Consider the following 14143-nt stretch of genomic DNA (forward strand, 5'->3'; position numbering starts at 1 on the left):
ATAAATGTAAAATTTAATTCTAAGCCTACTTTTATTAACATTGTGTATGCCTATTCCCAGCCGTTTTGGCGCAATTTCGATTTTTTGAGTAAAATATTGTTTTTTTTTAATCAAACAATTGTTTTATTTGAATTTTTATTTAAAAATCACATGCAATAAACAGTAAATAACAACGAAATAATAAAAAATAAGCAAATTAACAAAAAAATATTTCCAATGAATTCATTTACATTAAAATATTTTTTTTAATTTGCTTATTTTTTATTGTTTTGTTGTTATCTAATATTTATTGCAATGCTATTTTTGAATAAAAATTCAAATAAAACAATTGATAATAAAAAATAATATTTTATTCAAAAAATTGAAATTACGCCTAAACGGCTACAAATAGGCATACATAATGTTAATAAAAGTGGCCTTAAAATTTTCTAATTACGTTAATTCCATTGATTCTTCTTTAAAGTCTTCTTTAGAAAAAATACTTAATTTACGTTTAACTGATTTACAATGGTGTCAGTCCACTTTACCGATTAGATTTGGTGGACTGGGAATTCGCCGCATTTCCGATATTTGCCTCCCTGCTTTCCTATCTTCAGTTCATGGTGTTAAAAAGCTTGTTTCTCAATTACTAAATTCAAAGGATAATGAGCTTATTATTCACCATTATGATGAAGCTTTAGCAGTCTGGGATGTAGAAAATGAGAACGAAAGACCAACAATTCCACAATTTCAGAAGAATTGGGATAATATCAATATCAAAAGAATAATTTACAATGACTTAATCTTTAATTCATCTAGGGACTTGGCTCGTTTTAAGGCTTTGCAATGCAGAGAATCAGGATCTTGGTTACATGCAATACCTTCTCCTAATATTGGTACTCTTTTAGATAACACTTCCTTCCAAGTTTGTATTGGTTTAAGATTGGGTTGTAATCTTTGTACACCTCATATTTGCAAATGCAATGCGAAAGTTGATGAAATTGGTATTCACGGTCTAAGTTGTTCCAAAAGCAGTGGTAGATTTTCAAGACACACTGAAATTAATTCTATTATCAACCGGTCTTTGACTTCTATTCATGTTAATTCAACTTTAGAACCAAACGGACTATCTCGTGATGACGGAAAACGCCCTGATGGGATGACTTTAATACCGTGGAATAAAGGTCAACCTTTGGTTTGGGACGTTACTGTCGTAGATACACTTGCAGACAGTTACGTATTGAAAACATCTGAAGTCTCAGGTTTTGCCGCTGAAATGGCTTGCAAACGCAAACATAACAAATATCGTTCAATTATTTCGTCAAACTACATATTTAAAGGTTTAGCCTTTGAAACCTTAGGCCCTTGGTGCAAAGAAACAATAGATTTTATTAATGTCATCGGAGACCGACTTATCGCGGAATCAGGGGATTCAAAATCTAAGAAATTCCTTTTTGAGAGGATTTCCCTTGCCATTCAACGTGGAAACGCTGCAAGCATTCGGGGCACTTTTCCAGATTCCGCATTATTATCGGAAATTTTCGCATTGTAAATTAAAAATGTTATTTTATGTTAAATTTTAATAAATCTTGAAATAAATTTTACATTTATATCTAGTATCAGAAATGGTAGTTGCTATTTAAAAAAATAAAGTTTTCGACATTTTTTGATTATCAATTTTAAAAAATTGCAGTAGGCGTATGGAACATTAAAAAAACGTCGTTGATAGCGCAAAAAAGCCGCCAAATATTTGGCAAGTCAGTAAAATAAAAATAAATTATTCATTTCTGATGGTTCAGGAATTATAAATTTTTTAATGAAGCCCTGCAACCTCACTTTTTTGCAAAAAAGATGATATAGTTCAAAAACGATGACAGATAAGTATTGACAAAAAGACGTACTAAACTCAAAAGTTAACGTAGAATCGAAATGTGAAGTCAAAATGGGGCCTTTCTATTTAAAAAAACAAAGATGGCATCGATTTCCGGTATTTCCGGAAATGCCGCCATTTTGAAAATATTTCATTTGAACTTGGAGTAGTCGGTTATAGTCAACTACCAATTTTCATATTAATATGATTTTGGGAAATCAAAAAGTTTCTAATGAACGGGCTACGTGAATCAGCCTGTATATTTTTTATTTGAAATCCGATTTCAACGAGCGATACATCAAATTAAAGGGTTCAAAAGTACTATAAACTGGATAATAAATGTTGCCCTTAGCAACCCTACCTTGCAAGGGTCAAGGGTCACTTTAATTTTTTTGAAATAGCAACATATAATTTTTTGGTACAGTTAGATTCATTATGTTTTTCTGAGTTCAAAAATATAGCACACCTGTATATTTAAATGTTATTCAAACGTAAGAAATAAATAAAAGTCAATTAGAAATTATTAGGAATAAGTAAAACTGTATTATTTATTTATCGTAACAGGCCATGAATTACTTATCAAGACATTCTTGTAGCCATTGAAACAATATTTATTAATTAATACAAACAATAAACATAACAATAATTTTTTTTCAACAGAACTGTTCAAATTGAGCACCATTTTGTTCGAGACGTTGTTAACATCTAGGTAAGTATCACACTTCGCGTGGCATTCAGAAGGATTTCAGGTGGCGTTTTTTTGCATGCAGTAATTTCTATTATTTTCAAAATATGATTGTAACATATCCATAAGTTCGTTATTATTCATTTTATTTCACAACACGAAATCGGAGAAAAAATTAAACAAAAATTAAGAGAAATAATTTTTATTTTCAAAATAAATTTTTATTTGTTAGTGTTTCCATGGCTACAAGAATGTCTTTATAAGTAATTCATTGCCTGCTACGAATAAAGTTCTTCTTTTAATAATTTGTGATTGACTTTTATTTATTTGTTATGTTAGAATAACATTTACAAGTAAATATACAGGATGTGCTATATTTTTGAAGTCAGAAAAACATAATGAATCTAACTGTACCAAAAAAATCATATAGTCCAATTTTTACCCTTTTAAGGTGACGATGACGTTACGATTTCCTTCCTCGCTTTCTCTTTATTGAAACGACAGAAACAGAAAAAAAAAAACAAAAAAAAGGGCACGTTTATTTATTGAAGGTCACTTTGAGGTTATTTTATGCTCCCGTCAATTTGACATTTTTTAATTTCTTTCACTTATTACATTGATTACAAACATAACCTTTCGAAGCAATTGTCACCAAATTTGAAACATTATAGTTATTTATGATCAATTCAAATTTGTTTCTGATCCTAGCTCAAACATATGTGAAGTTACTAGATAATGACATCATCGCAAAAGGGTAAAAATTGAACTATATGTTGCCATTTAAAAAAACAAAGTTGACCCTTGACCCTTGCAAGGTAGGGTTGCTAAGGGCAACATTTTATATCCAGTTCATAGTACTTTTCGAACCCTTTAATTTGATATATCGCTCGTTGAAATCGGATTTCAAATAAGAAAGATATTAGCTGAGGCGTTTTTTTGTGATCAGTCTGTATGTATAATAGTGAGCGGCAAAAGTATAGAATAAATTCCTTAAAAATGAAACTTTTTTTTTTCAAAAAAATCTTTGGACAGGTCATTTTTAGTTTATAAAAATACATGTTCTGGTACCAAATAAAATTTCAAGCAGTCATTTGTTATAAAACGTTTTCGAAAATGACTCATTTAACAGAAACACAACGTACCTATAGAAATTTTAATTTTGATTGGGGGCGGGGATAAAACTAAAACGGGGAATTTGTTCATAAAGTTGCTTATTGTCAACAAGCTGGATGATAATTCGAACATTTAATTCCATAATTTTAAGTACTTAGTAACACAGTTTTTGACTTGTTTTGTATAATTTTTTAAGAATTTATTCCATACTTTTGCTGCTCACTGTATTATTATAACTATTATTCTTTAATACATAGATTAATTAGGGTGGCAATATTTGCACATTGAATATTTACGTGCTTACGATGTAAACGTTCAATTCTACCAAGATGCTCACAATGCACTTGCATTGTTGGCGGTAGTGAATTATGTGGCGTACCAGCACCCCGGAACAAGATATCGAATAAATTCCTTAATTCGCTAGACCCGATAAATTTAATCTCATTAATGCACGTTGCGATTGGATTAGTGCTTTTCAATGGCAGTTTTAGAACAAAACGAAGAATCGCCTAACGAATAAATTTAATTAAAAGGAGAGCAACGGCTACTGGAAAATCAAAAGTTACGAGAAATTGAACAAAGTTTACTGGTAAACAGCATGCAAGGCATTAGTTCAATTGACTGCTGCATTATTCATGTAACAACTTCTTAACGTTATGAATTTTAAAGTATTTTTATTAGAATTTTTATTAGATTTAAAAAATTCAAGAAAACTCCATTCCGACCAATCATTTCTAAAGCTTTCCGTAAAAGCTCGTATATGTACGTCTCCAACAATGGAACATTTGTCAATAGTTCCTAAATCAAGTGTTAGCCCCTTGTACATTTAATTTATCAAAATTTCTTCTCCCGTCGTTATATTAAATTTTCTCCTTTCAGTTATTTTTTCCTAAACTTTTCATAATTACTATCATTCTACACGATATTCTTAAACTTTATTGGAAAAGTTTGAGAGATTGTTCAGGGACGTTCTGATTATCTTGACGGTAGTACTTTAACGTTTACCCCAACTTTAGTATTTTCATTTGTTATGCAGAATATGCATCTTGGCAAATTGTTATCAAAAACTGAAATGTATGTGCGCTTACTCGGATCACAGGATCGATACAGTGTTCAAACTTCCGCTAATTAAGGGATAATGCATAATTAATAAACATGAATATTCCACAAATTCCACAAATTCTCTTAAGCTTTGCACGCATTGCATTACAGAATGTTTATATGATACTAATCAGGAGTGTTCACAAATAGTTATTTATTATACAAGATGATAAAATTGTATTTTATCTTCGAGAGCATTAACTACGCTCGAGAAGATAATTAAATTTTATCGTCTTGTATAATATTCTATTTTTTTCTATAGCATTTGTATTTTATTATTAAAACGTTTTTTTTTTAAATCATTACTAATTGTGTCAGGTTTTAAAATCTCGTTCGTATGAGTATTGTTAGGGCAATAAAAAAAATAAATAAATTACTTTATCTACCCTTGCTGTTAAAGAAACACTTTATCTACCCTTGCGGTTAAAATGCTACTTGACTTTTTGATTTGAAAGAAAAAACTTAATTTAATTACACATTTTGTAAATAAGTAAAACTAACTAATGATATTTTTTAATGTTATTTTCAAATTTGCTATTCGTATTATAAAATCTTGTCACTAATTGTTATATTCAAATGATACTACATGCCTTCAAATTTTAAACTGGCTTCTCCTATAACAAAACCGTCTACACATAATTACATTTTTCACTAAGTAATCTATATAGCTGTCATTAACTTTTTGTTTTATTCCTTTTAACCTCTGTCTTTTCAATTTTTCTAATACTATTCACGATGGGTGTTCTCACAATTTCTCTGTCTCCTTGTGGTATGGGTATTCAAGATATTCCAACAAAGATTAATATAAAAAACAAGGTCGCAACCACAGACAATTAAACTATAGTTTAATTGTCTGTGGTCGCAACTGATATTGCAACGTTAATTCAGACATTCATGTCTGCACACATCTATGTATATTTACTTCACCTCGTCTCGTTAGCGTGCGGAGAAGAACATAAGAACAACAAAGCTTGTTTTCTTTATGAAAATAATTTATTTATTCGTTTACTCGTTCAAGGTAGCGTTTGCAATGCAATACCGGGTGTTATGGAAGTCCACATCATAAATTTAAGCACCAATAGGACTCGTTAAAATAAGCATTTTTTTATTTATCATTTTTTCCGCATATTCTTCTAAACAGAGTTAAAATAAAATATAATTTGAACCCTAAAATTCATACCCGCTCATGTGTTTAGAGACATCTATTGACAACGAACCACGAAACAATTATTATTCGATTAAAATATTCCAATGAAAAACAGTAAAAACTGCCACTCGCAGTATTAGAACAGCGATCGTTCGTTCTTCAAAAAACTGTAAAGTTTTTACGGCACAAAAATATTTTCACTCATTTTTCATGATCGAAGTGTCAAATAAGGGCTAGAAAAATGCAAAAAAAATAGTCGATTAAAAAAAGATCAATATGTAATAGCTGTTAACATACCTAGCAATGTTATAAGGTTATAACTATCATAACTACCGCAGATGTCGGTTTGAAATCCGAGCTCGTAGGTTTGTTCAATAGTTTACCGGTTTCAGAATAATTAGCAAGAATTTAAAACAATTAAATCCAAAAACGCGGTTTAATATAGATTGAGTTGATCGTGTTTGGATGATATGTTCAGGTGTAATAGTTGCATTTGGTTGTTTATACAAACAGACATTTCGTAAAATGAGTTTGAATGATAGCGTTTTACCGGAAAACATCTTAAATGAAGCGTAAAAATCAAAAGTCAGGTACTGTTGCGGCGTTGTACCGCAGGAAAAGAATTGTTGATTTTTAAATATTTAATAACTTCAAAACAATAACATTAACAAAGTATAAGTAAATGATTGTACAAAAAATGGTTATGTCTGTTTGAATTTGTTTGACTGATCTGATGTATCTGCGTTGTCCTGTGGGATGCGTCTCGCTTTTTAAGAGAGGGTGGTGGGGTGCGGTCCTCCCTGGTCAGGTACCTAAACTAACGGTACAGGTCGGTCCTGTACATTCCTGCCCCCCTTTGAAAGGTCCTGTTCAAAATCTTCGGTCGGAAAGGGACATATCCTGTTCGTGGCTCTCGTCACAATTCCTGTGGATGTTTTGATGGTTGCTGTTCGTATCAGTCCATCTTGTCCAGGGTGTACCTCGAGAATGACACCCATACGCCAGCACAGGGGATGAAGATTTTCTTCCTTTAGGAGGACGGGAGTTCCTGCTTGTAGAACTTCTTGTGATCGTTGACGCCACTTGTTTCGTTGTTGGAGTGTGTTCAGATGTTCCTTGCTCCACCGTTTCCAAAAATGTTGGGTCACCTGTTGAACTCTTTGGCATCGTGAGAGGAGATTTTCCTTAATTAATGTTAAATCTGGTTCACTGTTTGATGTGAGTCTGCGTCCTATTAGGAAGTGTCCAGGGGTTAACGGGGAAAAGTCGTTTGGGTCACTGGATAATGGGGTTATAGGTCTGGAGTTTATACACGCTTCGATTTGTACCAATACTGTTAGCATTTCTTCATATGTAAACAGTGCAGGTACTTATCTGAAATCATAGAGACATTCAAACAACGGCAGGATCTAAATAAGGTTACAACTGTAAATGAAAGAGATGTTGGCGAATTTTCATGAACTGGTACGTGTTCATCGTGTTAGTTCCGTAACGTATTTATCTTTTTGTTTATAGAGTCGAAGAAATATAGCCTCTTATCATTATGAACGTACTACCCGATGTCCGATGCTACGAAGTGCAGTTCATTTTTACTATGGCAGAGTTCCGTCTATTTAAGTAATTATTTTTGTTTTTAATTCCACCTGTTTGAATTAATAACGAATAAAGTTAGATATTGTCTTCATTTGTTGATTGTTGTTGACATGTCACTATGTCAATATTACCCTACAGCATAACTGTACTAGTACAGTTATGACTTATGACCAGTGTCCGGACGAAATAGTACCGGACAAGTCGACCAGTACAACTTTGCGTAATCCCTCGCTCGCACATAAACACGATTTCGCTGGTTCCCTGTTATTGAAAGCGAACCAGCTGAATCGTGTTTATATGTGAGTGGGGTATTACGCAAAGTTGTACTGGTGGACTTGTGCGGTACTATTTCGTCCGGACACTGCTTATGACTCACCTACCATCCAACTTTTGTGAATGTAAACCAAGGCTTACTATACTGAAACCGGTAAAAAATGTTTATTTTAAAGGGTTCTATTGGTGATTAAATTTATTACGTGGACTTCCATAACACCCTGTATAATTTGATTATTTTATTGAAGTGTAAGGCATTTTTTGGAATTGGTTGGCGCCGTGCTTCTTGGAGTTCAAAGTGGAGACCCAATACGAGCGAGATGGCTGACCCACCAGCTTCACCCCGTACCTCGCCTTTTTGTGTGTAGTTTTGTTTATGTTAACGCACCCCGTCGAGGGTGTAAAGGAGTCTAGCTTCAGTCTTTGTGTTATATGTCGATAAGAGAGCACGTCTCATTTATGCTGTATTTGTTTTCATCTTTTGATGGCATTATAATAAATATTACAACTGGTATTTTAAATGAGTCTTACAAATCAGAAGTGGGATTACCCCTGACAAAATTCACGTAATGTTTGTGTAAAGTGAAAATGTTAAAAGTGTTGTGTCGAAAATGTGGTCGACATAATGTACGTGTCGGACAATCGAGTGCCGTTATCAAGGTGGTAGTTGTCGTTGATGATAAAACGACGTACGACTGGATTATCGGTCGTGATTTAAAAAAAATTACGAAGAACTTGGCATTCGGTGATAAATGTTGGTTACGACGATGGAGTCGAGGGTGAGGCCTTGTTGACGGGGTTCGAAGGTTGAGTTTCGCACGCTATGGCCACCATAGAGAAGACGGACGCTACAGTAATAGAGATGGGGTTGAATACTCGAGAACTCATCGCTTGCAGCCCGTGAGCCCGCATCGATACTGAGAAAGGAAACTTTACCGAGTCCCATTCTTCGTGCGAAAAGAAAGACTGGCGAGTGGCGACCAGCGAACATGTGTGGACCGTCGATGGTTCTATGTTGTAACCGTCAAGGACAGGCGTCCGCTTCCTTTGATGGATGAACGGCTCGATCGTCTAGGTACTCTAGGTGGTAATAGGGCGGGTGGTGAGTATAAGTATGTTACAGCCCTTGAGATGTTTCGAGTTTTTATCAGGTGTCGATAGACGAGAACCGTATTTGTTACATCTGGTTCTCATTATGAATTTTTACGTTTTCGAACATTTGATGAACAATGTACCCGGACCATTGAGGGGTACAGTAGTGTTCCCGTATGTGGATGATATGATCATTCCGTTGACGACTGTCAAGTACTCAAGTAGGGTTTGCAACGGTTACGATCAGTTTCAGAGGTACTACGTCAGCATAATTTTCCGTCAAAATTAAGTAAATGAAAGTAAACGAAAATCGAAACGGTCTCTCGAACCGAGGACTGTTGTTAAACAGGTGTGACAATTTGTGGAACTGTCCGGTTATTTTTGAAAATTTGTAGGAAATTATAGAAGTATAGTATTGAAACTGCTAACGAGAGTTTAGAGATTTTCAATGACATCGGGAGGTTGAATGAGAATCCGTGTTCGAAAAAAAAAAAAAGGGAAACACAAGTAATGTTGACATGTTTGTGTTTACTCAGAGTTGTGGCTTACATTAGTAAATAAATCACAGTTGTCAAACGGCAGTAGGTATCATTCGTATGAAATAGAAACTGTGACTGTCGTTAGTGCTCTGCAGCATTTTCGAATATATTTGTTGGGTTTGCAATTTGCCGTGGTAACTTGCTGCGGCGCCCTGAGAACAACATTTTCTAAAGAGGATTTATTACCGCGAGTTGATAGAGGGTGGCTTCAAGCACAGGAGTTCATTTCAAAATTAACTAGGTATAGACCAGCGTCACGCATGGCCAGGTAGACGCGCTCAGTCGTTACCCTGTCACTGTTGAGATCAACAAGGATGATGTTACTGTCGACTCGATAGCAAAATAGAAGTTAACTACGGTTTGTAAAATTTTAGAGTCTGATGTTAGCAGTTGAGCAACAATGCAGTTTTTGAAAATGCGTGTCGAGAGGCAATAAAGTTGTCAGAGATTTCCGGTAGAAAGACCAGTATGGGGCGACCCGACGTCAAATAGTTAGATTGTGTAATGATCGGGCAGTGTGAACGCCATAATAAGATTGTTGTTACGATGTTAGCCACGACGACTGTCAGCTGAGAGCAAGCTTTAGGGCTCTCGTGGAAGAGTTACAGAGTGCGCTGAGGCTGAAGACAGCATTCGATAAAGGTACTAATTACTCCTGTTCTAGCATTCTGGATATCAGGAAGAGCCGAACGCGGAAGGAGCTAAGAAGGTACGAGTACGGCAGAAAGAGACGAGAGGCTCACAATTACCAAGTGGACCGTCTTGTGTTGATGTTGATTACGAGCAAGGTAGCCACAGGGTCGAGTACGAAGTTAAAGATCTGCGAGAGAAAGGGCTCAATCAAAACACGGTTGTCGCCGCCGATAAAACAAAAGGTTGGGACAACTCTGCAAATGTAAGTCAATACACTTAGTAGATCGCTCGTCGATATCGTTAGTGTAGGTCATCAGACGCTGATACTAAGTTAGTTGAGTTGATGCGTATGACGAATTAAGGTTGATCATAAGACGTCAAAACAATGAAGGTAGCACCCGAGACCAAGTCGGCCGTCCAACAGAATGAGAAGACTGAATGAAGAATGGGCCGACGCGGTCTTGGTCAGTGGAGACGTATGACGTAGAGTAGGGCCGAGTTGCCCGGGGCCAACACTGCCCGTAGAAAGTGGGGGGCCGAGTTGCGCGGGGCCGACACTGCCCGTAGAAAGTGGAGGGCCGAGTTGCCCGGGGCCGACACTGCCCGTAGAAAGTGTTTGTTATCAAAACTGTTGTATGAAGCTATGTGCTGAGTAAAAGTAAAATGAGTTAGACCTAAGCCGTCCGAAATGTTAAGGTATGAGGTGTTGGACCTGAGCTATCCAAAATGTCAAAAGTATGCGTTGGACCTTAGCTGTCTTAAATGTCAAAGTATGAGTTGGACCTAATCCGTCCGAAATGTTAAGGTGTGAGGTGTTAGACCTAAGCTGTCAGAAATGTTAAAGTATAAGTTGGACCTAAACTGTCCTAAATGTCGAAGTATGAGTTGGACCCAAGCTGTCCTAAATGTTGAAGTGTGAGTTGGACCTAAGCTGTCCGAAATGTCAAGGTATAATGAGTTAGACCTGAGGTGTCCGAAATATCAAAGTATGAGGTGGACCTAAGTGTCCAAAATGTAATACGAGTTTGGTTGTTACACAAAAAGATGACTAATCACCGATAACGTGATTGGCTTATCTACGAGAGTTCTTCAATTCGGAGTGACCTCTCCTCGGTGTGGCCCAAACTAATGTTTGGTTGGTTCTAGGTAAATGAAGTAACTTCATTCGTCGGTGCGGTCTGAGGACATCCCGCCATCAGAATGGTCGTATATAAGGCATTTTTTGGAATTGGTTGGCGCCGTGCTTCTTGGAGTTCAAAGTGGAGACCCAATACGAGCGAGATGCCTGACCCACCCGCTTCACCCCGTACCTCGCCTTTTTGTGTGTAGTTTTGTTTATGTTAACGCACCCCGTCGAGGGTGTAAAGGAGTCTAGCTTCAGTCTTTGTGTTATATGTCGTTAAGAGAGCACGTCTCATTTATGCTGTATTTGTTTTCATCTTTTGATGGCATTATAATAAATATTACAACTGGTATTTTAAATGAGTCTTACAGAAGAATAAAATAATAATAAATGTAGATAAAACAACAATGTAATAAAATTTATTTTTAAGAAGAAATCAATTATTTCACTGAAGTGAATTTGAATTATAACATTTAATAAATAAAATAAGAATTATTGGTGTTATTTTTAAATGCCAGTAACTTCTGATCTGCGCACAAACCAAAACAAAAACTTCCTTCATTTAAAAATGCTTTATCGATTCTACCAGTCAAAGAATTCGTTTTGTGTAAGAATCACCTAAATATACTTTATAAATACATCCAGTTTTGTTTAATCATCTGTAAATTCCTCCATTAGTAAAATTTATAGAAAACGACTTATAGGTGCCGTCATGATCAGCATCATCGAAATGAAACCATTTTTCATAGGATTCCGATATCAACAATAGATTTCTTGGCAATTTCACAATAATACGTTTTTTCGACCCACGCTGCACAGCAGGTTCCTATTACAATTACAAAATAAATAAATTTCTAAGTATAAACCTTCCCCGCCGGTAACTAATTGATCAATAATGAAATACACGCAAGTTTGTGATATAAATTTACTTAATTAAAACGAGGGGTAATTTTATTTCAATGACCTAATTTCCAATTCATAAATTTGAGTCAAGTATCCGTTGATAGGTACGATTTCGTGAAATTGCATTTAACGTCCATCAATCGGATTTACGTTTGAACTCAAAATTGCATACAGTACGGGCTATTGGTTTTTGCCCATATCATCTGGCATTTATTTAATTAAATTCGATGGTGATCAATTGTTTTCGAGATATTCAATTGAGTTGTACAAAAAATTTTAAATCATTAAACGATTAAGGGCCGGTTGCACCAACACCAGTTAATTAATTAATTGTAGGTTAAAATGCTTCGTTACTTTAGTTACCTATTGTTATAACAATGTTTTCGTATATTTTAATCTGTAGTTAAATTTAACTCACGTTGCTGCAACCTGCCCTACCACAACTTAAACAGTCAATAACATTATCCTTTCACATTTCTCTTCACTTAATAAACTTCCACAATAAAACGAATCCGATCGGAAATTATTTTCAGCGATACTTATCATAAAATTTAGTTTTTCATTAAAGAAGTTACTTTTTTTAGACTACAGTATAACTTCGATTATCCCCCACTCTATTCAGGCATTTACCGTCACGGGTTTCTATCAACCCTCACTTCACGTGAAAATTTAATTAGGTATTTAACATCGCTATTACATTTATCTATTGATCTTAAAACAATGTTGTATGGTTGCGGTATTCTCTCCTTTCCTTTTTTCTGAGTATTACTAGATAATAGAACAAAAATATATAAATTATTATAAAATAGATAGATCTATGTGTAGATGTGAAATTTGTAATTGTCATTTTCCAAACAACTTTCTGGTGTATAACTATAATGTGGTTGTGTATTCTTTAATAAATTGAATTTAACAACTAAATTCATGTGTATAATTTTAGCAAATATATCATGACGTTTCTTATATTCTCTTTGAGCCAAAACGGTGCAAGAAGAAATGATGTGTTCAATTGTTTCCCCTTCAGTTCCGCAAATCCTACATTTATCAATGATCGATTGCAAACCGCATATGTGTTTTTTATAATTTCTAAGTTATTATTATTATGGTACTTGTTACAGATCTTGTTGGCCGTTTATTCGATTATTATCCGTCATAGTCTCCGGCCCGCACCCTTACGGTTAATCAAAATTATACTGTATTATTAACTTTTGTTGGCCCTGTTTGCTTAATTACTTTATAAAAAGCAGAGCAGTGCATTAATATCAAATCAGAACGTGCAAATTTACTAGTTGCAATTAATTTTAAGTTTATTTCTCATCTAATTGGAACACTGAATTGTAATCTGCGCAGTCACCTTCGTATCTCTCAGTTAAATGAAATAATACGTCATGGAAAGTGCTCCATATCCCCGATGCATGTACATACAGGGTTGCGAATATAGAGTGAGCAGGAAAAGTATAGAATAAATTCATTAAAAATTAAGCAATTTTTTTTTCAAAAACATCTTTGGACGGTTCAAGGTTAGTTTATAAAAATACATGTTTTAGTACGAAACAAAATTCCAAGCAGTCATTTATTTTCGAGTGATGACGTCATCAATATTTTTTTTAAATGACAACCCCTTATCTTTTTTCTTGATTCTGACAACCCTTTTAATTGTCTAAACGACAGTATAAAAATTTTGTTATCTTACATAAGGAAATTTTTGAGAAAGAAAATAAAAAAGTTGGAAAAAATTAATTTTATAACTAACAAAAACAAAACTGTGTTACTAACTACTTAAAATTATGGAATTAAATGTTCGAATTGCCATCCCCAGCTTGTTGACAATAAGCAAGTTTTTGAAGAAATTCCCCTTGTTTTAGTTTTATCCCCGCAACCAATTCAAAATAAAAATTTCTATACGTTGTGTTTCTGTTAAATGAGTCATTTTCGAACACGTTTTGTAAAACAAATAACACATACGAATGAAATTGACAGTACCATTTGACTGTTTGATTTACCTACTTGTTTTTGTTCGTTATAAAATTTATTTTTTATACAACTGACATTAAAAGTGACGTTTTTAGTGGAAGCTAATTTGATTAAAAAT

General features: G+C 34.5%; 1 protein-coding gene and 1 long non-coding RNA gene across 3 annotated transcripts; one reads left to right on the forward strand and one right to left on the reverse strand.

Moving 5' to 3' along the window:
* Positions 1-6707: 6707 nt before the first annotated feature.
* On the reverse strand, positions 6708-7238 carry LOC138125879 (uncharacterized). Its single transcript, XM_069041438.1, has one exon. The coding sequence runs from the start codon at positions 7236-7238 to the stop codon at positions 6708-6710; it is 531 nt and encodes a 176-aa protein (XP_068897539.1).
* Positions 7239-7959: 721 nt separating this feature from the next.
* LOC138126753 (uncharacterized) lies at positions 7960-11486 on the forward strand. Of its 2 annotated transcripts, none has more exons than XR_011157944.1 (2): positions 7960-10973; positions 11172-11486. It is a non-coding gene; the product is annotated as an uncharacterized lncRNA (long non-coding RNA). The 2 variants fall into 2 exon arrangements; XR_011157945.1 differs by having other exon boundaries at positions 7960-10287.
* Positions 11487-14143: the final 2657 nt, after the last annotated feature.

Source organism: Tenebrio molitor, chromosome 3 (genome assembly GCF_963966145.1).
Source record: "Tenebrio molitor chromosome 3, icTenMoli1.1, whole genome shotgun sequence".
NCBI classification, from domain to species: domain Eukaryota; kingdom Metazoa; phylum Arthropoda; class Insecta; order Coleoptera; family Tenebrionidae; genus Tenebrio; species Tenebrio molitor.

Excerpts from the sequence above, each read along its gene's own strand:
- LOC138125879 (XM_069041438.1), bottom strand. The coding sequence starts at position 7,238 with ATGCTAACAGTATTGGTACAAATCGAAGCGTGTATAAACTCCAGACCT.